General features: G+C 47.3%; 1 protein-coding gene across 1 annotated transcript in view; it reads left to right on the top strand.

Annotated features, from left to right (window-relative positions):
* Positions 1-25,137, top strand: part of ERBB2 (erb-b2 receptor tyrosine kinase 2) — a 103,061-nt gene that overhangs the window by 53,637 nt on the left and 24,287 nt on the right. Inside the window, exons 2-9 of the mRNA XM_040434745.1 lie at positions 5,021-5,172; positions 6,660-6,846; positions 16,508-16,642; positions 17,537-17,623; positions 19,610-19,725; positions 20,669-20,810; positions 21,021-21,134; positions 23,895-24,021. Of these exons, the coding sequence (XP_040290679.1) occupies positions 5,021-5,172; positions 6,660-6,846; positions 16,508-16,642; positions 17,537-17,623; positions 19,610-19,725; positions 20,669-20,810; positions 21,021-21,134; positions 23,895-24,021 (1,060 nt within the window). The remainder of the gene's footprint in view (positions 1-5,020; positions 5,173-6,659; positions 6,847-16,507; positions 16,643-17,536; positions 17,624-19,609; positions 19,726-20,668; positions 20,811-21,020; positions 21,135-23,894; positions 24,022-25,137) is intronic.

Genomic DNA, 25,137 nt, shown 5'->3' with positions numbered 1-25,137 from the left:
AAGCGTCAAAGCTTCTTTACTGTAAGAACTGTGAATCTGTGGAATAGACTTCTTCAGGACAAGGTGACAGCAGGAACAGGGGACAGTTTAAAAAAAGGTTTAGATGAATCCTTAAAAGTAAATGACATTAAGGCCTCATGCACATGACCATTGTGTGTTTTGCGGTCCGCAAATTGCAGATCCGCAAAACACGGACAGCTATTGATATAACTGCCTATTCTTGTCCGCAAAACGGGCAAGAATAGAATATGTTTTTTTTTTTTGCGGACCATGGAAGTGCTGTCTGCATCCTTTGCGGCCCCATTGAAGTGAATGGGTCCGCTTCCAAGCCGCAAAAACTGCGGCTCAGACCAAAACAACGGTTGTGTGCATGAGGCCTAATGCTTATGAAAATGTGTAGAAATCTGAGTCTCACTTCCTTCTGGGATTTCCCGTATTAACTACATTATGTAACTATGTAACTAATATACGGTATATATGCACAAAATCACCTGCAACTTACGTTGCCATTTGTGCTCCAGCCTTACCACGTGACTTTCCTATAGCTACTGATATTCTTACCAGTCCTCTTTAAAGGGCATCTGTCAGTAGATTTGTACCTATAAAACTGGCTGACCTGTAACATGTGCGCTTGGCAGCTGAATGATGTACATATGTGCCCGTATTGCTGAGAAAAATGATCTTTTAATATATGTAAAAGAGCCTCTAGGAGCAATGGGGGTGTTGCCGTTACACCTAGAGGCTCCGCTCTCTCTGCATCTACACACTCTGCATCTCTGCACTTTGTCTGACTTTATGAGAAGTCATGGCCAGGCGTGATCAAGTTTACACTACCTGGTCCTGTCAGAGGGTGCAGCAGTCGCAGAGAGAGCGGAGCCTCTAGGTGTAATGGCAACTCCCCCGTTGCTCCTAGAGGCTCATTTGCATATATTAAAACATCATTTTTCTCAGCATTGCGGGCACATATGAACATGAGACCAACACAGATGCCTTCAGCTGCCAAGTGCACATGTACCAGGTCAGCCAGTTTCATAGGTACAAATCTGCTGACATACGCCATTTAGGCCTCCTGCACACGACCGTTGTGTGCACCCGTGGCCGTTGTGCCGTTTTCCGTTTTTTTTCGCGGACCCATTGACTTTCAATGGGTCCGTGGAAAAAACGGAAAATGCACCGTTTTGCAGCTGCATCCGTGATCCGTGTTTCCTGGCCGTGAAAAAAATATGACCTGTCCTATTTTTTTCACGGCCAACGGTTCACGGACCCATTCAAGTCAATGGGTCCGTGAAAGAACACGGATGCACACAAGATTGGCATCCGTGTCCGTGATCCGTGGCCGTAGGTTAGTTTTTATACAGACGGATCCGAAGATCCGTCTGCATAAAAGCTTTTTCAAAGCTGAGTTTTCACTTCGTGAAAACTCAGAACCGACAGTATATTCTAACACAGAAGCGTTCCCATGGTGATGGGGACGCTTCTAGTTAGAATACACTACAAACTGTGTACAAGACTGCCCCCTGCTGCCTGGCAGCCCTGATCTCTTACAGGGGGCCGTGATCAGCACAATTAACCCCTTTAGGTGCGGCACCTGAAGGGGTTAATTGTGCTGATCATGGCCCCCTGTAAGAGATCAGGGCTGCCAGGCAGCAGGGGGCAGACCCTCCCCCCCCCCCCCCAGTTTGAATATCATTGGTGGCCAGTGCGCCCCCCCCCTCTATTGTAATAATAGGTTGGTGGCCAGTGCGCCCCCCCCCTCCCTCTATTGTAAAAATTCGTTGGTGGCACAGTGTGCGCCCCCCCCCCCACTCCCTCCCTCTATTGTAATAATTCGTTGGTGGCACAGTGTGCGCCCCCCATCGGCCCCCCCTCCCTCTATAGCATTAACAACATTGGTGGTCAGTGTGCGGCCTCCCATCTCCCCCCCCCCCCCCCATCATTGGTGGCAGCGGAGTTCCGATCAGAGTCCCAGTTTAATCGCTGGGGCTCCGATCGGTAACCATGGCAACGAGGACGCTACTACAGTCCTGGTTGCCATGGTTACTTAGCAATAGTACAATAGTAGAAGATTCATACTTACCGGCTGCTGCGCTGTTCGTGTCCGGCCGGGAGCTCCACCTACTGGTAAGTGACAGGTCTATGCGGCGCATTGCTAAATGAACTGTCACTTCCCAGTAGGAGGAGCTCCCGGCCGGACACTAACATCGCAGCTCCCAGGTAAGTATGAATCTTTTACTATTGTACTATTGCTAGTAACCCGCTGCCACCAATGATCGGGGGGGGGGGGGGGGGAGGGGGGGGGGGAGATGAGAGGCCGCACACTGGCCACCAATGTTGTTAATGCTATAGAGGGAGGGGGGGCCAATGGGGGGCGCACACTGTGCCACCAACGAAATATTACAATAGAGGGAGGAAGGGAGGGGGGGACACACTGGCCACCAATAATATTCAAACTGGGGAGGGGGGGGGGTCTGCCCCCTGCTGCCTGGCAGCCCTGATCTCTTACAGGGGGATATGATAGTACAATTAACCCTTCAGGTGCGGCACCTGAGGGGTTAATTGTGCTGATCACAGCCCCATGTAAGAGATCAGATGCTGCTAGGCAGCAGGGGGCAGTCATGTACACAGTTTGTAGTATATTCTAACTAGAAGCGTCCCCATCACCATGGGAACGCCTCTGTGTTAGAATATACTGTCGGAAATGAGGTTTCACGATCTAACTCATATCCGACAGTATATTCTAACATAGAGGCGTTCCCATGGTGATGGGGACGCTTCAAGTTAAAATATACCATCGGATTGGAGAAAACTCCGATCCGATGGTATAAAAGGGACTCCAGACTTTACATTGAAAGTCAATGGGGACGGATCCGTTTGAAATGGCACCATATTGTGTCAACGTCAAACGGATCCGTCCCCATTGACTTGCATTGTAATTCAGGACGGATCCGTTTGGCTCAGCACGGCCAGGCGGACACCAAAACGACTTTTTTTTCATGTCCGTGGATCCTCCAAAAATCAAGGAAGACCCACGGACGAAAAAACGGTCACGGATCACGGAAAAACGGGACCCTTTTTTGCGGACCGCAAAAAAATACGTTCGTGTGCAGGAGGCCTTAAAGAGGACCTGTCACCTCTCCTGGCATGTCTTTTAGTAACTACTTGCATTATGCCTACCAGAAATTATGAATGAATTGACAGCAGTCTGGGGGTGTCCCTGCGCAGTATGACACTATCCAATCAGCGCTGTCAGTATCAGATTGTCCAGGGATACCCCTCCCATCTGGAAACAACTATCTGGACCTTCATTACAAACGGCTAGCAATTCATTCAGAACTTCTAGCAGGAATAATAAAGGGATGGCATAACATACAGTCATAGAGGGGTGCAGGTAGCTACTAAAACAGACATGGAGATGTCAGCAGAGGTTTCAGGTCCAATTTAAAGTCGCTGTGTGGTTCAAGTCTAAATAAATGAAAAAGCAATCAGAGTTTGTATAGGCAGGGGCGTAACTATAGGGGAAGCAGGGGAAGCGGCTGCTTTGGGGCCCTGACCCAGAAGGGGCCCATCCAGGAGGAGGAGGACTAAAAGAGTTTGTCAGGGCCCCCTCAACAGTATTTACACAATGAAATTCTATACAGTGACAGTAAAGACAGTAGTGTATAAAACGGATGGAACAGCTGCCGGGCCTGGTCTGAGAGAGCGATCTTTACTAGCCACAGGAATGGGGGCGGCATGAAAGGAAGGGGTTGCGAAAAAATTACTGTGGGGCCCAGTCATTTCTAGCTACGCCACTGTGTATAGGTATAAAATAGTTACAGCGATCTTGGCGGTCAGCCAGATCCCAGTGTAGTGAATTGGGGAGGGGGCTTGAAAGCTCTGACTATTATCTTTTCACACTGTGTTCATATCCTGTAAACTCTCAAGGTCCTTTCTAGTAGTTGTTGTAAAAGTGAACACTGAGCAGACAAAACCAATAATCACATGCAGAGTGCAAGGAACTGAGAGTACAATACCATGGTCATCTTCCAGGGTACATGCCTTACCTATAGATATAACCACTGGGCTATTAGCAGCTGCCGCCTTCATATGAGCTTACAGTAGTAGATAAAGAGGTGACTGCACATCTATAGTCATCATTCCATTGTAATGAATGGAGACTTGACTCCAATATCCCCCCTCTCCCCCCAAATGAGCTCTTTACCGCTTGTCACCTTCCTGTGGCGGCTCCATTTCCACTTGTATTAGACAGTACGATCCCGCGGGTGATTGTCAGGAGGGAAGCGCTCCTTCCCGGCAATCGCGTGCTCATTAGCGGAGGAGACTGCTGCTATTACATTCAGCGATTTACTCCACAGTATAGGAAGAAGCGAACATTATGCCGTCACTGATCCCATACTGAATCACTGTTTGCTGGCGGCAAATCGTGATTAGACAGCATGATCTGCCACCTGCAAACAATGATTTTTAAACCTGTTAAAAAGATTCCAAATGGCAGATGCATTTGCTCGTTCATCGGGTAATCGGCAGCAGTATTAGGCCTCTTGCACACGGCTGTTGTGTGCCCGTGGCCTTATAGCGGCCCGCATACGGCGGGTCTGCAATACACGGGCACCGGCCAGTGTGTACTCCGCATCATGGATGCGGAGCCATTCACTTGAATGAGTCCGCAATCACGGAGGTGCGGAACGGAAGCACGGATCGGAACCCCGCGGAAGCACTACGGAGTGCTTACATGATGTTCCTGTCCGTGCCTCCGCACCGCAAAAAAAATAGAACTTGTTCTATTTTTTTGCGGTGTGGACGGACCCACAATGGCCGTGTGCAAGAGGCCTTACACTACCAGATCATCGCTAATGAGCATTCATACAAACGCTTGTTAGCGATGATCTGGCAAACCATCTGCCGGTCTAATCCAGGGTTTACTTGGATATTTGCATTATGTCAGATTGTCTCTGATAATAAACAGTTGTGTTCCTCACATGTGACATCTGGAATGACCATCCTTTGTTCTGTTTTACAGTTTGCACTGGAACGGACATGAAACTGCTTCATCCCTACAGCCATGAGAACCATTACCAGACTTTACGGACCCTCTACCAGGATTGTCAGGTTATCCAAGGAAACTTAGAGATCACCTACCTGAAGGAGAGCGATGATGTGTCTTTTCTGAAGGCAAGTTTTACTGGTCTTTCATATAGTATAACTAGATCTTCATTGCACACCGATTATTACTGTTAGGCCTTATCCACATGAACATAATGTATGTCTGTGTGCTGTTCATGTGTATAACACACTGCACATAGGCTCAGAAGAAAATGCTGCTATTCACACCTCCACGTAGAGAAACTCAAGACAAGAACTATTCTGGTCTGTGTCTCACTGAACATAGACCTGGAGACCATTGGAGACAATTGTCTCCAATGGTCACCAGATCCATGTCCTACGTCGACATAAAGACCTCAAGTCACCAGTGTTGTAGCCGCAACATGGAAAATTTTTAATACGTGAAAGTGAAAAATAAACTAAACTTTTACACGTGGAGTCAACATATATGAAGGCCATGTTTATAGGCTGTAACATATAAATATATGGTCCCAAATTTTTTTGTGTCTGCGCCTACAGTTTTCTAAAAGTGGTGCAAATTGCTACATTTTGGTGCAACTAGGGTTTCTACACCTTTTGACTTGTTAAAATACTTTACTAGGGCTTATTAGAATGGGTGGAGCTTCACTGAAAAGTGGATAGTTTTAAGATGTGCCCCTTTGCTCCAAATATAAGCCAAATTGTAATGTAAAATTTTGCCTCAAAGTAAGCCAACGAATAGTTGGTATAGAGTTGGATAAAATTGTCCGTCCCTGCATCACATTTATCTGCCTGCCTAAATTTACACCTTTTACAGGCTTAGTAAATCTGGGCCATTGTGTTTACAGTTTGTTACAGGTGCACATATGTTGAAGTCATATTTCCATGGGTTGAGGTCATGTTTACGGGTTGCTACATGTGCATAGATATCGAAATCTGATCACGATCACAATGTTACATGTGCACAACTCTGCCCCTCGCAAAAAAAGACATAAGTCTGAACTGTGGTCATAAACTACATTTATTGGTTCAGTCACCGAGTTCATGGTCACAGGTTAATAAACAAAGTCTGTTGACAATTTACAAATTGCCTGCTTTTTCTGGTCTAGAGCAGGGTTCCTCAACTCCGGTCCTCAGGGCCCACCTGCCGGTCATGTTTTCAGGATTTCCTTAGTATTGAGCAGGTGATATAATTAGTGTCAGTGCATCAGGACTTATCACAGGTATTTATTCATTCTGGGGGATATTCTCAAATCGTGACCGGTAGGTGGGCCTTGAGGACTGGAGTTGAGGAACACTGGTCTAGAGCACAAACACCAGACAACATCTCACCTTAAATTAGGTAATAAGGAGGACTCCAAAGGTTTGCATGGGCTTCCTGTGCAGCATGGGCCACCACGGCTAATGTAAGGAGTACATGGTACCTACAAGGCTGTTAGGCATAAGTTTTGCCATTGTCATAATTCTGAATTAAAGCAATTTGCGGCCCCATGGGAGCATATACAAAGGCATGTTGACCATCACCGCAATAGAACATGGCAGCTCTGTGTATAACATAACTCATGTTCCCACTTTAGGACATTAAGGAAGTGAAGGGCTATGTTTTAATAGCACATAATCTGCTGAGCTATATCCCCTTGGAGAAACTGCGCATTGTTCGTGGAAACCAACTCTTTCAGGATAAGTATGCCCTAGCAGTGCTGTCCAACTCACAGTCTGGAGGAACAGCTGGTCTGCAGGAACTGCGGATGAGGAGTCTCACAGGTGAGCCTAGGAACTGATGCTATATCCAGTTACTGTGGATACTATGGGGGGAAATTCCGCCCAATTTTTTTTTATCTTTTCATCTCCATATTATGACTCCCGATAACTTTTTATAATTACGTCTAAGGAGCTGTGTGAGGGCAATTTTTTTTGTGGGGACGTCTGTAGTTTTCAGTGATACAATTTTGGGGTGTGTATGGCTTTTTGATCACTTTCATTTATTAAGTTTCCTGGGGGAGGTGAAGTGACAACAAAATGGCAAATCGACCAATTAGATTTTTTTTTCTTCAAAAACAGCGTTCACCATATATACATTTATATTTAAAAAATTTGGGTGTTATGGGACGCAGAGGTGCAAATTTTAAATTTTTTATTTTTAGTATGGGAAATGGTGGGTGATTTAAATTTTTTTTTTTTTTATATTTTTAAAAACAATTTTTAAACTTTCTGTTTTACTTTGTTAACCCCCCCTTCCCAAAAAAAACAAAAAAAAACAAAACATGCAATCTCCCATAAACTACTGTGATTTAATACAGTAGTTTATGGGAAATTCAGTATGTTCTTATAGGGCACTGCCATCTGCAGACTTCAATGAGAATATACCTATGATAGGCTTGGTAGTAGGGGTAGGCGATATGCAATATAAATTTGTGGCACGATATGGATTTTGTGCATATCGCCTATATCGCCGGACCGCGATATGATCGCGCTCTCGGCGCGCAGCATGTTCTCCTGAGCCGGCACAGTGGAGAAGGAGGGAGTCCCTCCCCACTGTGCGCGGCTGCCGCTGACCACCAATGAGAACAGAGTAGGAGGAGGAGGGGAGGGACTGTGGCCACTGCGCCACCAATAATTGTGCCGACCATATCCCGGCCCCTATGACTGCACGCTGCGATCCGCCGCAATTAACCCCTCAGTTGAGGGGTTAATCACGCAGATCACAGCGTCCTGTCAGAGGTCGGGTGCCGGGAATGTTCTTCAGTCTCTGCAGTGGTGGCAGGGGGCAGTTCCGATTGGAGTCCCAGCAGTGTAATGCTGGGGCTCCGATCGGTTACCATGGCACCAGGAGTCACGCTACTGAAGTCCTGGCTGCCATGGTATGTTAGTGAGCAGCATTATACTCACGTGTGCCGTGGCCGCCGGTTGCTCCTTCTGTCTGTGCGGCGCATTGCTAATGCTTATAGCATTAGCAATGCGCCGCACAGACCTATAAGAGGAAGGAGCGCCCGGCGGCCACGGCGCACGTGAGTATAATGCTGCTCACTAACATACCATGGCAGCAGCCAGGACTTCAGTAGCGTGACTCCTGGCTGCCATGGTAACCGATCTGAGCCCCAGCATTACACTGCTGGGACTCCGATCGGAACTGCCCACTGCCACCAATGATGGGGGGGGGGGGGAGGGGGACCCTGTGGCCACTGCCACCAATGATTAATACTGGGGAGGGAGGGGGGGTGGGTTTGAGTTACCAGAGGGGGCTGATAAGAGGGAGAGGCTGGGGGGCTGATCAGAGGCTGGGCGGTGGATCAGGGGCTGGGGGGCACCTGAGAGTCTGGGGGGTCCCTGAGAGGCTGGGGGGCGGATCAGAGGCTGGGGGACACATGAGAGGCTGGGGGGCACATGAGAGGCTGGCTGCCATGGTCAGCTCCCTGCTGTTGTGTGCACAAAGCACAGGGCAGCAGGGAGTGTAAAGTCCTATTCACCCTAATAGAGCTCTATTAGGGTGAATATGACAAGGGTTCTAGCCCTTAAGGAGGCTAATAGTTATTAAAGGGAACCTGTCACCGGGATTTTGAGTATAGAGCTGAGGACATGGGTTGCTAGATGGCCACTAGCACATCCGCAATACCCAGTATTGCTATGGGGATAGCTCTGTGTGCTTTTATTGTGTATAAAAAGCGATTTGATACATATGCAAATTAACCTGAGATGAGTCAGAGCTTGAAAATATGACTCTTCTCTGGTCACACAAGTAAGATATGACTCTTTTATGTTAATTTGCATATGTATCAATTCGGGTTTTTTACACAATAAAGGCACAGAGAGCTATGGGGACTGGGTATTGCGGATGTGCTAGCGGCCATCTAGCAACCCATGTCCTTAGCTCTATACCCAAAATCTAGATGACAGGTTCCCTTTAAATAAAAAGTAAAAAAAAAAAAAAGTTTAAACCCCCCCCAATATAGAAAACAATATATTGCGATATATATCGCATATCGCACATGCTTAAAATTATATTGCAATATAGATTTTAGGCCATATCGCCCACCCCTACTTGGTAGCCTCCAGAAGGCTCCAGCCTATCACCACCAATGAACAGCTTCCCCAATCTCAGTGCGGGGAAGCCGTTTGGGCCCCAGGAGTGCAAACAGCAGATGTCATTACGGGGTTAAGGGTACAGTCAGTGGGGAAATAGTGTCACAAAAAACACCATAACAAACAAATCCAAAAGTTTTGTAGAAAAAAAAAAAACTTGTGCATAACTTTTTATTGAGGACCCAGCACAGGGGTTGTAGTTGATGAATGTGTTTGTAAAGTGACTAAATGGCATGTACTAAAGAATTCTTTGTTGATATTCTGAACCATTTTCTATATTTCATAAGGTATACCCCCTTGTTGGCCAAGACTTTTGTGCTGTCTACATGGAGGTCCGGTCAATCAAATGGTTGCAGATGGATGGTCATGTGGCCAGGCAAATCAGTCTTCCCCTTTCAAATACATGCTGTGTCACATGACCCCCCACAGAAGATGTGCCCAAAAATGAGACATGGCTTATGAAACATAGGAAACTGCAAAAAATATGAACAAAGACTATATATAAGTGCCATATAGTCATCATACATACACATTGGTCAACAGTAGCCAGAGAGTGCCCATCCGCCTTAGGCTACTTTCACACCTGCGTTTAGGTCGGATCCTGTCATGGTCTTACCTGCTTGCTGCTCTCCTTCGTTTGACATGTGCTGGCGGCCATCTTGGTTTTCTGGGTTTCTTGTAGCCTTCCACCCTGCGGCTCCTCCTTCCCCTGGGAGGAGCTGGATGCCTAGCTCATATATATAGGAGGTCTGTGGCTTCAGTTCCTTGCTTGGTCCTCTTGTGTTCACATGCTTCTAAGACTGCTGCTGCTTCTGGTTCCTGATCCTGGCTTCGTCTGACTACCCTGCTGGTTCCTGATCCTGGCTTCGTCTGACTACCCTGCTGGTTCCTGATCCTGGCTTCGTCTGACTACCCTGCTGGTTCCTGATCCTGGCTTCGTCTGACTACCCTTCTGGTTCCTGACCTCTGGCTTCGCAAAGACTCTGCTCGGTTTCACCATCCGTTTGGACTTTTGCTTTACAGCTTTATTTTCAATAAAGCCTTCTTATTTTCACTTATCTCTTGTTGTACGTCTGGTTCATGGTTCCGTGACATTAGGACCAAGCCATGAATTCTGACGGTACAGGGCCATCCTCGCTACCCGCGCTGGTTGCCAGACTTGATCAGCAGGATCACCTGTTGGGTCGGTTCGCTGTGGCGTTGCAAACCCTGCTTGAACGCACGGCTCATTTCGCTCCCGTTGCCGATGGGTCGGTTGTCGCTCCTGGGCTCGCTCCTACTGCCGCTCCGGTTGTTGCGCCAGAGTCTACCCCGACACCTGTTGTTGCGCCTGCGGTGTTTCGGGGTATGACCGGTTCTGCCCCTCTTCCACAGCGCTTTGGGGGAGAGCCAACTCAGTGCCGAGGTTTCCTTAACCAGGTGGGCATTTATTTCGAGTTGCTGCCACATGCCTTTCCTACTGAGAGATCAAAGGTGGGCTTCTTGATCTCGCTGCTCTCGGACAAGGCCTTGGCCTGGGCCAGCCCTTTATGGGAGAACAACAATCCGGTGGTTGCCGAGTTTTCCGGTTTTGTTGCTTCTCTTCGGAAGGTATTCGATGTGCCGGCTCGTGCTGCCTCTGCTGCGAAGCTCCTTATGTCCATCAGACAGGGTTCACGATCCGTAGCTGAATACGCCATTGAGTTTCGTACCCTGGCAGCAGAGGTGGGCTGGAATAATGAGGCTCTGGTCGCTGCTTTCTCTCATGGTCTCTCAGATGCCTTGAAGGATGAGGTTGCAGCTAAGGACCTACCAGTTGAGCTCGAGTCTCTTATTTCTTTCCTGATTTTGATTGACACCAGACTCAGGGAGAGACCTTCCTTTAAGGAGAACCTGCAGAGGTCTTCTAACAGATTGGTGCCTACGTTTGCTGTCCCACCCGTGCCTCCCTCTCCTCCCACGCCTCCTGGGGATGACTTGTCTGGGGGTGAACCCATGCAGCTGGGGTTTGCTCGCCTGTCCGAGGGGGAGAGGGCACTCCGGAGACGCGAGGGCCGATGCATGTACTGTGGTCTCGGTGGGCATTTTCGGTTGGCATGTCCGAACCGTCCGGGAAACGCTCGTACCCTGAGATCCTGTCGGGGGCAGATCTTGGGTGGAGTCTCCTCGTCCCCGGTTTCCCGTGTTGACAAACCACTGATCACTGTTGTCCTCTCCTGGGTCGGGGGCTCGGTGACGACCCAGGCGTTGGTGGACTCTGGTGCTGGTGGTTTGTTCATTGATAGTGTGTTCGCTGCCGCCAATTCCATTCCTCTGCAGGCTCGAGGTTCCCCACTGGCTCTTGAGGCGATAGACGGCAGACCCCTTCTGCCGCCACACGTGACTCATGAGACCCTTCCAGTGGGGATAGCCATTGGTGCCGTTCACAGAGAGTCGGTCTGCCTCCAGGTTATTTCGTCTCCACACTACTCGGTGGTCTTGGGGTACCCCTGGCTCCAGAAGCATAATCCGACTTTCGATTGGAGATCGGTCGAGATCCTCTCGTGGTCACCGCAGTGTGGGGCTAGTTGCATCCATGGGTCTGTCAAGTTGCTGTGTACTTCCTCGGACTCTCTGTTGCCTCCTGAATACGAGGAGTACCGGGATGTATTCGATAAGGTGCGCGCGGTTGCCCTACCTCCGCACCGCCCATACGATTGTGCCATAGAGTTACAATCTGGTGCCGTTCCTCCTCGTGGCAAAGTCTATCCACTGTCGGTAGTGGAGAATGAGGCCATGGAGGAGTACGTGAGGGAGGCGCTTTCACGCGGACACATTCGCAAATCTTCGTCCCCGGCAGGGGCTGGATTTTTCTTTGTGAAAAAGAAGGGCGGTGAGTTGAGGCCTTGCATCGATTACAGGGGTCTCAATCGCATCACGATCAAGAACGCTTACCCGATACCCTTGATTTCCGAGCTGTTCGATCGCCTTAAAGGGGCCACGGTCTTTACCAAACTCGACCTGAGGGCGGCATATAACCTGGTAAGGATCAAGGCGGGCGATGAGTGGAAGACCGAGTTTAACACCAGGACCGGTCATTACGAATCCTTGGTTATGCCCTTTGGGTTGTGCAATGCGCCCGCAGTCTTTCAGGAATTCATCAACGATGTTTTCCGTGACCTGTTGCAGCAGTGTGTGGTAGTCTATTTGGATGACATCTTGGTATATTCTGAATCCATGGAGGCCCACATTCTGGATGTCAGACGAGTGTTGCAACGGTTACGAGAGAACAAGCTGTTCGGTAAGCTTGAGAAATGCGAATTTCACCGATCCCAGGTAACCTTCTTAGGTTACATCATTTCCGCTGAGGGGTTCTCCATGGATCCTGAGAAGGTTTCGGCTGTCTTACAGTGGCCCCAGTCCAGTGGTCTTCGTTCCCTGCAGCGCTTTTTGGGCTTCGCCAATTATTATCGGAAGTTCATCAGGGACTTTTCCATGCTGGCCAAGCCTCTCACGGATCTGACCAGGAAGGGCAGTAATTCCCAGGTCTGGCCGCTCGAGGCCATCCGAGCTTTTGAGGCCCTAAAGTCCGCCTTTGTGTCGGCTCCGATTCTGTCGCATCCCAACCCTGGGTTGCCCTTTGTCCTCGAGGTGGACGCGTCTGAGACGGGAGTAGGCGCCCTTCTGTCTCAGCGTAGAACACCAGAGGGTCCTCTGCTTCCTTGTGGGTTTTACTCCCGGAAACTGTCTTCCGCGGAGTGCAACTATCAGATTGGTGACAGGGAGTTATTGGCCATCGTGCAGGCCCTTAAAGAATGGAGGCACTTGCTCGAGGGTTCGGTGGTTCCGGTTCTCATCCTGACGGACCACAAGAATCTGACCTACCTTTCTGAGGCCAAGAGATTGACACCACGTCAGGCCAGATGGGCTCTGTTCTTGTCTCGTTTTAATTACGTGGTCTCCTACCTACCCGGTTCCAAGAACATCAGGGCGGATGCCTTATCACGGCAGTACTCCGAGCTGTCCAGGGAGGAGTCGATTCCGACTTCGGTCATACCTCCGAATCAGATCCTGGCCGCCATTCGCACCAGCCTGACCTCTCCCCTTGGTGAGCAGATTTTGGCGGCTCAATTTGGTGCTCCCTCTGGGAGACCCAACGGCAGATGTTTTGTGCCTGAGGAGTTGCGCACTCGGTTGTTGCGAACCTACCATAACTCCAAGACCGCGGGGCATCCTGGAAAGAATCAGCTGTCCTGGGCTGTTTCACGTCTGTTCTGGTGGCCTTCCCTACGTTCCGACATCGCCGCATATGTAGCGGCATGCTCCGTTTGTGCCCAGAGTAAGTCCCCTCGGCACCTTCCGTTGGGCCTTCTGCAACCCATAGCCACCGGGGAGCGCCCATGGTCACACCTGGGGATGGATTTCATTGTGGACCTCCCTGCATCCCGAGGCCATACGGTCATTCTCATGATTGTGGATCGGTTTTCCAAAATGTGCCACTGTGTTCCTCTCAAGAAGTTACCCTCTGCACAAGAGTTGGCCACGATTTTTGCCAGGGAGGTCTTCCGGTTGCACGGTTTGCCTAAGGAGATTGTGTCGGATCGGGGGAGTCAGTTTGTGTCCAGGTTCTGGCGCGCCTTTTGCTCCCAGTTGGGGATTCATCTCTCCTTCTCCTCGGCCTACCACCCTCAGTCCAATGGGGCCGCAGAACGATCCAATCAGGCCTTGGAGCAATTCCTTCGTTGCTATGTCTCCGATCACCAAGACAATTGGGTTGACCTCCTGCCTTGGGCTGAGTTTGCCAGGAACACGGCGGTGAACTCTTCCTCTGGGACGTCTCCCTTCATGGCCAATTATGGGTTCCAACCTGCCGTGTTACCGGAGGTATTCTCTCCCCAGGATATTCCGGCTGTGGAGGATCACCTTTCCGTCCTACGTGCTTCTTGGGTACAGATCCAGAAGTCCCTTGAGGTCTCTGCGCAGCGCCAGAGACTCCAGGCTGATCGCAGACGAGCGCCTGCTCCTTCCTACCAGGTCGGAGACCGTGTATGGTTGTCCACCCGCAACCTCAACCTTCGAGTGCCCACTCCCAAGCTGGCGCCTCGCTTTGTTGGTCCCTTCCGAGTGCTTCGCAGGGTAAACCCGGTAGCCTATGCCCTTGCGCTTCCTCCTGGCATGCGGATCTCCAACGTGTTTCATGTCTCCCTGTTGAAGCCACTGGTGTGTAATCGTTTCACTTCCTCGGTTCCTCGGCCTCGTCCGGTCCAAGTGGGCAATCGTGAGGAATATGAGGTGAGCAATATCCTGGACTCACGCCTGGTCCGCGGTCGGTTGCAGTTTTTGGTCCATTGGCGTGGTTATGGTCCAGAGGAGCGTTCCTGGGTTCCCTCCGCAGATGTCCATGCTCCTGCCTTGCTCCGAGCCTTCCACGCACGCTTCCCTCAGAAACCGTTTTGTGCTCCGCGGAGGAGGGGCCCTTGAGGGGGAGGTACTGTCATGGTCTTACCTGCTTGCTGCTCTCCTTCGTTTGACATGTGCTGGCGGCCATCTTGGTTTTCTGGGTTTCTTGTAGCCTTCCACCCTGCGGCTCCTCCTTCCCCTGGGAGGAGCTGGATGCCTAGCTCATATATATAGGAGGTCTGTGGCTTCAGTTCCTTGCTTGGTCCTCTTGTGTTCACATGCTTCTAAGACTGCTGCTGCTTCTGGTTCCTGATCCTGGCTTCGTCTGACTACCCTGCTGGTTCCTGATCCTGGCTTCGTCTGACTACCCTGCTGGTTCCTGATCCTGGCTTCGTCTGACTACCCTGCTGGTTCCTGATCCTGGCTTCGTCTGACTACCCTTCTGGTTCCTGACCTCTGGCTTCGCAAAGACTCTGCTCGGTTTCACCATCCGTTTGGACTTTTGCTTTACAGCTTTATTTTCAATAAAGCCTTCTTATTTTCACTTATCTCTTGTTGTACGTCTGGTTCATGGTTCCGTGACAGATCCGTCTGGTATGTGCCCAGACGGATCCGCACCTATAATGCAAACGCTTAGATCCGTTCAGAACGGATCCGTTTGCATTACCATGAACAAAAAAAAAAAAAATTACATTGAAAGTCAATGGGGGACGGATCCGTTTGAAAATTGAGCCATACTGTGTCAACTTCAAACGGATCCGTCCCCATTGACTTACATTGTACGTCTGGACGGATCCGTTTGCCTCCGCACGGCCAGGCGGACACCCGAACGCTGCAAGCTGCGTTCAGGTGTCCGCCTGCTGAGCGGAGCGGAGGACAAACGGAGCCAGACTGATGCATTCTGAGCGGATCCGCATCCATTCAGAATGCATTAGGGCTGGACGGATCCGTTCGGGGCCGCTTGTGAGCCCCTTCAAACGGAACTCACAAGCGGAGCCCCGAACGCTAGTGTGAAAGTAGCCTTAATACATTCCATGTACTGTCCATTGATTTCAATGAAAACTGTGTAAAGCTTCATTTTTCCTGTGTGTGGTGGTGCTGCTGCTGCAAGGGAAATGTTCCCTCACAGATTACATCTGATTATCAAGGGTCCGAGCATTAGGAAACGCTGTGATCAGCTTAAAGGGAGTCTTTCACGCAGATTCACCCTATTAACCTAATAACAGTGTTATGTCCACGGCATCCCCCTATTAAAACTGTGCTTACCGTTAGTTCCTTGCTAGCATCGTTGTGCAGAAAAACACTTTTAATCCGTATGCAAATGAGGCTGTGAAGGTGCCCAGGGGCGGCGTTACAACGGCCGGTGCCCAGGCCCCTGGGTCATTTTCATACGAAGCCACTCCCCCTCCGCCGCGTCTGCCCACCCTTAGTCTCTGCTCTAACCTCCCTCCTCCCGTCCGTAATCCCGCGCATGCGCCGATGAACGAGCACAGTCGGGCTGGGGCATCGCAGTTTACCATGCGTTATCGCGTTCATCGGCGCATGCGCGGGATTACGGACGGGAGGAGGGAGGTTAGAGCAGAGACTAAGGGCGGGCAGACGCGGCGGAGGGGGAGTGGCTTTGTATGAAAATGACCCAGGGGCCTGGGCACCGGCCGTTGTAACGCCGCCCCTGGGCACCTTCACAGCCTCATTTGCATACGGATTAAAAGTGTTTTTCTGCACAACGATGCTAGCAGGGAACTAACGGTAAGCACAGTTTTAATAGGGGGGATGCAGTGGACATAACACTGTTATTAGGTTAATAGGGTGAATCTGCGTGAAAGACTCCCTTTAACATTGGTTAGATATTGTCAAAAGCAGGTGCACCCTTTAAGATACACCAAACTGGAGGCTTTAATTTATCATATCTGTAAGGTTTACTCATATGTAGCATTTTCTAATGCTTTTTTTTTTTTTTTACTTATTCCCTTGCTTCTCTCTACAGATATCCTAAAAGGGGGGGTGATCATACAGAATAATACCCAACTTTGCTTTCATGAAAGCATCAAATGGGAGGACGTCATGATTCAAAGCGACCGTTTCCATAAAGACGTGGTTCTACAGAGTGGAAGCCGTCTATGTAAGCAAACTCGTTTGGCATATAGGTTTAAAGGTGACAGATATCTGCTCAGAGTGGGGACACCCATTTTCAGGGGGTCAATCAATATATAAACAGTGATTTGCAGCTGGGTCTCATGGTTAGGCCTCAGGCACACGACCGTTGTTGGGTTGCGTGTCCGTTGTTCCGTTTTCCGTGATTTTCTGCGGACCCATTGACTTTCAATGGGTCCGTTGAAAACTCGGAAAATGCACCGTTTGTCATCCGCGTCCGTGATCAGTGTTTCCAGTCCGTGAAAAAAATAGGACCTGTCCTATTTTTTTCACGGACAACGGTTCACGGACCCATTTAAGTCAAAGGGTCCGTGAAAAAACACGGAGGCACACAAGATTGTCATCCGCGTCCGTGATCCGTATCCGTTTTTTTCCTATCATTTTCAAGGCAAACTTGACTTAGATTTTTTTTTCACTTTTCATGTCTGGTGATCCTCCAAAAATCAAGGAAGACACACGGACAAAAAAACGGAAACGGATCACGGAACAACGGAACCCCGTTTTGTGGACCGTGAAAAAATACTGTCGTGTGCATGAGGCCTAACGGGAACTAGTTCTATTGCTGAGGCTGCTTATTGTGGACAATCACTAATGTCCAGATCACTAAACACTTGTGTCACCTGAGACGGTTCTCATAAAAGTGGTTTGGGGTAAAAGTTTGTGGGCCACTAGACATGTCTTGATTGATGGACTATTGTTGGGATAGACAATAGTGCAGCACATCCATAAGACCACTCTGTTACCTATGCAGGTATTTCAGCCATACATCCAGAAGTGGTAATAGCAGAGGCCCTTTAGTGTTCTTATTCAGCAAGAAGAGAGAAGTTAGTAGGTGACTCTCCTTTCTTTCTTCTCTTGTAAGGTCCTCCTTGCTCAAGCAGCTGCGGATCCTTGTCCTCAGGAACAGCGGGATCATGCTGGGGAGAGGGCGAGGAGAACTGTCAGATTTGTGAGTACCTAGTATGATTTGTATTACTATGATCAAACAGAGTAAAGAAATTGAAACATCTACTGAAATTGCAAATTCAGGTACCCTTTCTTAGTGTCGAAATTTTTTTGGTTCAGAGCAAGAGAGAAAGCAAGAAGGTTGTATCTCTCATTGATAACTTTAAAAAAGATGTGTAGGTTGCCAGGACATACACGCACATGGAACAGGAGGGGGCAGATGCGGACTGGGAATTTAAAGTGGTCCTGGAAAAACTGAAATTTACAGAAAATGGTGCACTACAATGGTAAATGCAATTGACAATATATGGCTAAACTCTCACTCTGATATTAAAATGAGACTTTCGCCAATATATTCTTATATCAAGAACATACCGGAGCCCACGCAACCCGTCAAGGTCTCTCATAATGGCACGGGACCTAACGCTAACCTACCTGTGCCGTATGGGCAATTACAGATAGGGGATTAAAGTCCGACACACAGCGAACAGCTCCCAGTTACCTCCAGCGTGAAATCACACATAGAATGGGAGGAGGGAGGAGGCTGTGAGTCCCACCTATCACTAACTCATGTGACGCAGGCCGCACATGTGCACCTGAATGTTACCCATAGATCAAAATCAAGGTACATTCAAAACTGGAGTTGCCACACCTCCAGGCGTGCATGTACAAACAGAATAACAGAATAAAGTGGTCTTAAAAGGCAGAAGCTCAAAACACTATATGCTGTTGCACATTTCTAGCCGGGGGAGCAAATCCTGTACATGTGATCCGTTGCTAACAGCAATCCCCAGCAGAAATGCATACAATGGAGGATGCCCTCAGCGGACCACATGTACCACAAAGACATCCTACACAGGATAGCCAAATGTGCGGATGTGATTGGCTATATAAAACAGAAATTAACAGAAAATTGTGCACTACAATGGCAAATGCAATTGACAATATATGGCTAAACCCTCACACTGATATTAAAAATGAGACTTTCTTTTTTTATATAGCCAATCACATCCGCACATTTGGAGGATGTCTTTATGGTTCATGTGGTCCGCTGCGGGCATCCTCCATTGTATGCATTTTTGCTGGGAATTGCTGTTAGCAACGGATCACATGTGCAGGATTTGCTCCCCCGGTTAGAAATGCGTGACGGCATATGGGGTTTTGAGCATTTTCTTCCTTTTAAGACCTCTTTATTCTGTTATTCTGTTTGGCCCTGGAAAAAAACTGAAAGTAGCCCTTTGTTGTAGGCGAGTCCAAACTGAAAGAAGGTGGGATAATAAAAGTAGGCAGGGACTACAGAAGTAGGCTCCTAGCATATGGGGGGCTTGGGGTGGCCCCCTGGGCATTGGCCCACCGAGACATTTCCCTGTAGGACAGTCTACCCCTGGGAGGGGGGACCTTGGACCCATATTTAGACATTGGCATCATTGACATCAGTATCAGTATAGCAACATGAAGATTCCTGCACCTTTTAGGAAAACTTAAAGGGGTTGTCTGATTTCAACAAATAGCATTTATTATGTAGAGAAAGTTAAGGCACTTACTAATGTATTGTTATCCATATTGCCTTCTTTGCTGGCTGGATTAATTTCTCCATCACATTGTACACTGCTCGATTCCGATACTCGGAACTGTCTGCTCCCGGTGACCGCATGTGTTTCAGAGCGGCTCGCGATGCAGGCACAGGTAAGGACTTACCTCTGCATCGCCGGACTTGGGAGTGAAGATGGCAGATCGCATGCGTTCGTCGGCGAACACTGCGAACTGGCCATCACTGGTTACGACTGCCCTGCAATCCAGCAGTGGTGGCCGTTCTGAGGTCAAAAGAGATTTTGTAATATTAAAATCCACTATGAAGGCTTTTCTTTACCCAAAGTTTAAAGAGAATGGTTGTATATCCTGAAACGAAAGATCAAACTATTTTATAATTGTGATATAAAATTGCTGCGGCGGCCTTGGATTGTGACCTCCTCTCTGTTTTTTATGCCAGTGACCAGCATTATCTGCCAGAGCGGCTGCCAGAGATGTAAAGGGAAACATTCCAGTGACTGTTGTCATGAACAGTGCGCGGCCGGATGTACTGGACCTAAGAACACCGACTGTCTGGTGAGAGCACAGCGCAATTGTTGCGTGTCTGTATTTACCTTCATTATTTTTGGATATTTTTCTTTTTGTGCTAACATTAAAATGTTTCCAAAAATATAATAGCATAAAGCTGATCCAAAATCGAATGGATTATGTATAATATTAGCCATGATTTGTTGCATGGGGCTATTCCACAACTGTTGAGTAAAGAGCCAATAGTAGGGGTGGAATGATTATTTAGGTAATGTAGCAGGGCCCAGAGCACTGGGGAGGCCCACAGCCCTCCACCTTAAAACCGCACCCCATATCATTATAGGGAAGGGGCCCAGAACTGATTTTAAATGATAAAAAATATATCGGGGGAGTTAAGAGGCCAAAGACCATTTATTTCCAAGGGTCCCATACATTTCTCAATGTGTTTTGGCTAATAAGATTTGAAGTGAATTCTGCATTCATGTTTCCTCTGATCTTTAAAGAAGGCTTCTCACTAATTTTCCCCCCATGTACTCCCTCCTGCTCTCTTTGCAACTATCGCGCCCTCTCCACTTTGATTGACAGGGCCAGGCAGGGAAAACGTCATCTCTTTGGTCCTGACTGCTAAGGTCAATCAAAGTGCAGAGGGCTCCACAGTTGCAGAGGGAACAGATCCTCTAGGTGTAATGGCAACGCCCCCGTTGCTCCTAGAGGCTCATTTGCATATATAGAAACTTAATTTTTCTCAGCAATGCGGGCACATATGAACATGAGACCAACACAGATGCCTTCAGCTGCCAAGTGCACATCCAACAAGTCAGTCAGTTTGTAGGTACAAAGCTGCTGACAGATGCCCTTTGATTTTGGACAGCTCCTTTGACAAATGAAAGGTGGAATCTGATTGGTTGCTATGGGCAACTAAGCCAGTTCTACTTTACACCATTTTTTTTTTACTACCATACGACCTAAATATATATATTTTTTCCTCCAGGCATGTCTTAATTTCAACAACAGCGGCATTTGTGAGATGCACTGCCCTCCTCTCACCATATACAACCCTCTGACCTTTCAGACCGTAATTAATGTCAACGGAAGATACACTTTTGGAGCAACCTGTCTCGTCAAATGTCCTTGTAAGATGGCTTTACTGATTCTTGTTATTATCAGCAGCACCCCGACTATACAGTTCATTATTCCCGTTTGGAAATTGTGTTACAATACGTGACTGCAGAAACACCTCAACATTTTGTGAAATCGATTTCAATATCTATAGAAACTGAAATGCTGGAATACAAATGATTGGATGCAACAACATAACATATGACTTCATTTTTGTCACGTAGACAACTACTTAGCCACTGACGTTGGTTCCTGCACTCTGCTTTGCCCACATGAAACTCAAGAGGTCCTAGCAGGAGATATGCAGAAGTGTGAAAAATGTGACAAGTGCACCAAAGGTAATTGACGGATGTTTTCTTAGCCATATCAAAACTCAAGACGATGTCTTCATGCATATTGCTGTCTTAGTGCTTCTTGTTACACCTGTTCATGATATAGTGTGAAGGCCAGGGCTGGAGTATGTGGACACCTACGGCAACATTGAGGGAAGAGTTTACATTTCTACAGCCAATGAAGCCATTGTCTAAGCGGCTTAGAATGCTGTATGACACGACCGTACATACGTTTATGGGCGTTGCATGTACAGACGTAGCATGCCTGTTTGGCAGTGCCCAATGTGCATGTTACTGGGTGAATCTGGACACTACCATATTTTCAAGTTGTAACTGTACATCCATTTGCAACCTGCAGAAAAAAGATAGAAGATGTCCTATTTTTCTCCATTTTACGCACACGAATAAGACATTTTTACAGGAGGTAGAAAAAATGGAGGCATGCACATTGTATGGGGGACCCATACAGTCATGTGCATGAAGCCTTAATTTCAGGAACCAAGGGTAGTAGAGTTTTCTGCATGAACACGTAAGAAATACAAACTCCATGTGCAGCTGAACAGGATCTGTGCACATGGCAACGCCTTCATAATGCTATACTGACTCTTCTTTCCCACCTTACTTCCAACCTTTACTTTAATTTTAGCCCTCAAGACAAAATAAAGCTAGATAGAAAACCAATGGACCTCATGTGGTTCGTCAAATGCCATTTAGATCTGTCTTAAGACCGGTCTGGCAGAGCATTTTGGCTACTGTTATGAGTGTAAGCCACAACACAGATGTGAATAGAACCTTACTGAGCCAAGACTATTCCTAATAATGTAAAGTGTACATGCTCTTTATAGACATTTAGGGGGAGATTTATCAAACTGGTGTAAGGTAGAACTGGCTTAGTTGCCCAGAGCAACCAATCAGATTCCACCTTTCATTTTCCAAAGGAGCTGTGAAAAATGAAAGGTGGAATCTGAATGGTTGCTATGGGCAACTAAGCCAGTTCTGCTTTACACCAGTTTGATAAATCTCCCCCATAGTCCACATAGAAACAATAAAAAGAAGAAAATGGTTGGCACTTCCAATGTCATTCAGGTACTCAATGATAGGAAGGTCTCACACATACAATGTCTTAAATCACCATGGCACTCAGATAATAGTTGTAACGCAAAGCAGAATTTTATTGATAAACCAGCTGAAAAAATGTTGTGGTGTTAAACAGGCAGGAAGTGCTCAAACCCATATGCAGTTATGCACATACAGTACAGACCAAAAGTTTGGACACACCTTCTCATTCAAAGAGTTTTCTTTATTTTCATGACTATGAAAATTGTAGATTCACACTGAAGGCATCAAAACTATGAATTAACACATGTGGAATCATATACATAACAAACAAGTGTGAAACAACTGAAAATATGTCATATTCTAGGTTCTTCAAAGGAGCCACCTTTTGCTTTGATTACTGCTTTGCACACTCTTGCCATTCTCTTGATGAGCTTCGAGAGGTAGTCCCCTGAAATGGTTTTCACTTCACAGGTGTGCCCTGTCAGGTTTAATAAGTGGGATTTCTTGCCTTATTAATGGGGTTAGGACCATCAGTTGCGTTGAGGAGAAGTCAGGTGGATACATAGCTGATAGTCCTACTGAATAGACTGTTAGCTGCTTTTTTCTTGCCATAATACAAATTCTAAGTAAAGAAAAACGAGTGGCCATCATTACTTTAAGAAATGAAGGTCAGTCAGTCAGCCGAAAAATTGGGAAAACTTTGAAAGTAAGGGCTATTTGACCATGAAGGAGAGTGATGGGGTGCTGCGCCAGATGACCTGGCCTCCACAGTCACCGGACCTGAACCCAATCGAGATGGTTTGGGGTGAGCTGGACGGCAGAGTGAAGGCAAAAGGGCCAACAAGTGCTAAGCATCTCTGGGAACTCCTTCAAGACTGTTGGAAGACCATTTCAGGGGATTACCTCTTGAAGCTCATCAAGAGAATGCCAAGAGTGTGCAAAGCAGTAATCAAAGCAAAAGGTGGCTACTTTGAAGAACCTAGAATATGACATATTTTCAGTTGTTTCACACTTGTTTGTTATGTATATAATTCCACATGTGTTAATTCATAGTTTTGATGCCTTCATAGTCATGAAAATAAAGAAAACTCTTTGAATGAGAAGGTGTGTCCACACTTTTGGTCTGTACTGTATATACAGGGGAGCAAATCCTGCACTTGTAGCCCGGTGCTAATGGCGATCCCCAGCAAAAATGCATACATTGGAGGATGCCTGCAACGAACCACAAGTACCACAATAGACATCCTACACAAGATAGCAATTACGCTCCTGTAATTTGCCCACTGGCTCCTGGTATTGTCCATATGGCACAGGTAGGTGAGTGTTAGGTCTCGAGCTACTTGAGAAACCTTGGCGCGGTGCTTGGGCTCAGACATGTCCTACACAGTAGGATAGGTTGGCTAATCTCTCAATTTTAACATCAGTATGAGGGTTTAGTACGACTGCAGAGTGCACCTGTCTTTGCAAATGTTATTAGAATTTTATTGATCCATCCAGTTACATAAATGCTGTGGTGACTTAAGACATGGAACCAATAGTCTTATCATCAGCACCAATATCTGTACAGATATATAATATATTATATAAGCAAGTCCTGCAGAAGTGACAGGTGCCTAGTACAGCCACTAGTCTCTAGTATAACAAAGCTATAATAAGAAATCCCATTTAGAAGTGCATGGTTTTATCTGGATCTTTGTTCTCCTTCAGTTTGCTATGGTCTTGGAATGGACTTCCTGAAGACGACTCCATTTATTAATTCTGCCAATATCCAGAATTTTCGAGGATGCAAAAAAATTGTTGGGAACCTGGTATTCCTTCCTGAATCCTTCCAGAGGTTTGTAACAGTACTTTTGATGAGGGATCCCAAGTACTTATTATGTTGTCCTATACTTTGTAGGCAGTCTCTAAATGTCTCACATTTGGGTTATAAAACCAGGTGCAGAATAATGAAAATAAAGTGCTGGATCCGGCATAATGGAAAAGAATGGCATGGGACAGAGCCTACTGACTTGTAATAAAGTCCACTGAGTTTCCGTCAGAAAGTCTGGAATTTCATCTGCTATATTTGATGGATTCTCTGATGGACTCCCACAACAGATTTGAATCAGCCCTTAGCTACTCTTCAGCTTATCCACTGATATGGTGCATCCATAGTGGCTAAACAATTACATCTGGGTCTTGAAAACCTAGTGGTTGATTTTGGAAAAATAATAACAGTCAAACTCCAATGTAGCTCAATATAAACTAGTCCGCAATCATAATCCAAATTTTACCATATGTTCTATTGGAGTGTGGGTCTTTATCATGATACAGTGACCTGGAAGTCACTCAATAGGCCTATCCATAATATGCATTAAATCTCAATCTTTTTTAATTTGAAATGTATCCTATCTAGTTTAATGGCACAGGTAGCTATAGATATGGGTTATACAGTATATGGGGTTGTACATATAGAAGGCTTAAATGGGTTGTCTGGCCTTGGACCTGACAACCCCTTTGGTCCAGACCTGTGCCCGTGAACATATAAAAAGGAAGACACACCTTCCGCGGTCCTCCTGCTGTTCTATTTCCGGAATCTTCTGGTTCGCTTAGGACTAGGAAGTGGTTGGGTTCCGTGACTGCTGCTGGCAATCTCAGGCTCCAGCATCCACAGAGACTTTAACGGTACATCACTGCTGTGACGTGGAGCAGTGGTGGGATCACAGACAGGTGATTCGTCCATTTTTTATGTTCAGGGGCTTTAGGAGCACACAGCTGGACCAAAGGGGTTGCCGAGTCCTAGGCCATCCAATTGCTCATTTACCGATGATTGGTTCAGTGGCAGTCAAACAAACATAAGTCAGTTACTAGGGCAGGATGACATGGACATGGGAGGTAAGTGGGGGCTGGGGTAGTTTACGAACAGTTCCAGTCCTGCTTTGGATAGAGTGGAGAATCCCATCTAGAATAT

Source organism: Bufo bufo, chromosome 6 (genome assembly GCF_905171765.1).
Source record: "Bufo bufo chromosome 6, aBufBuf1.1, whole genome shotgun sequence".
In the NCBI taxonomy this organism is placed as follows: domain Eukaryota; kingdom Metazoa; phylum Chordata; class Amphibia; order Anura; family Bufonidae; genus Bufo; species Bufo bufo.
The sequence above is the reverse complement of the archived record's forward strand: the minus strand, read 5'-3'. Positions and strand labels throughout refer to the sequence as shown.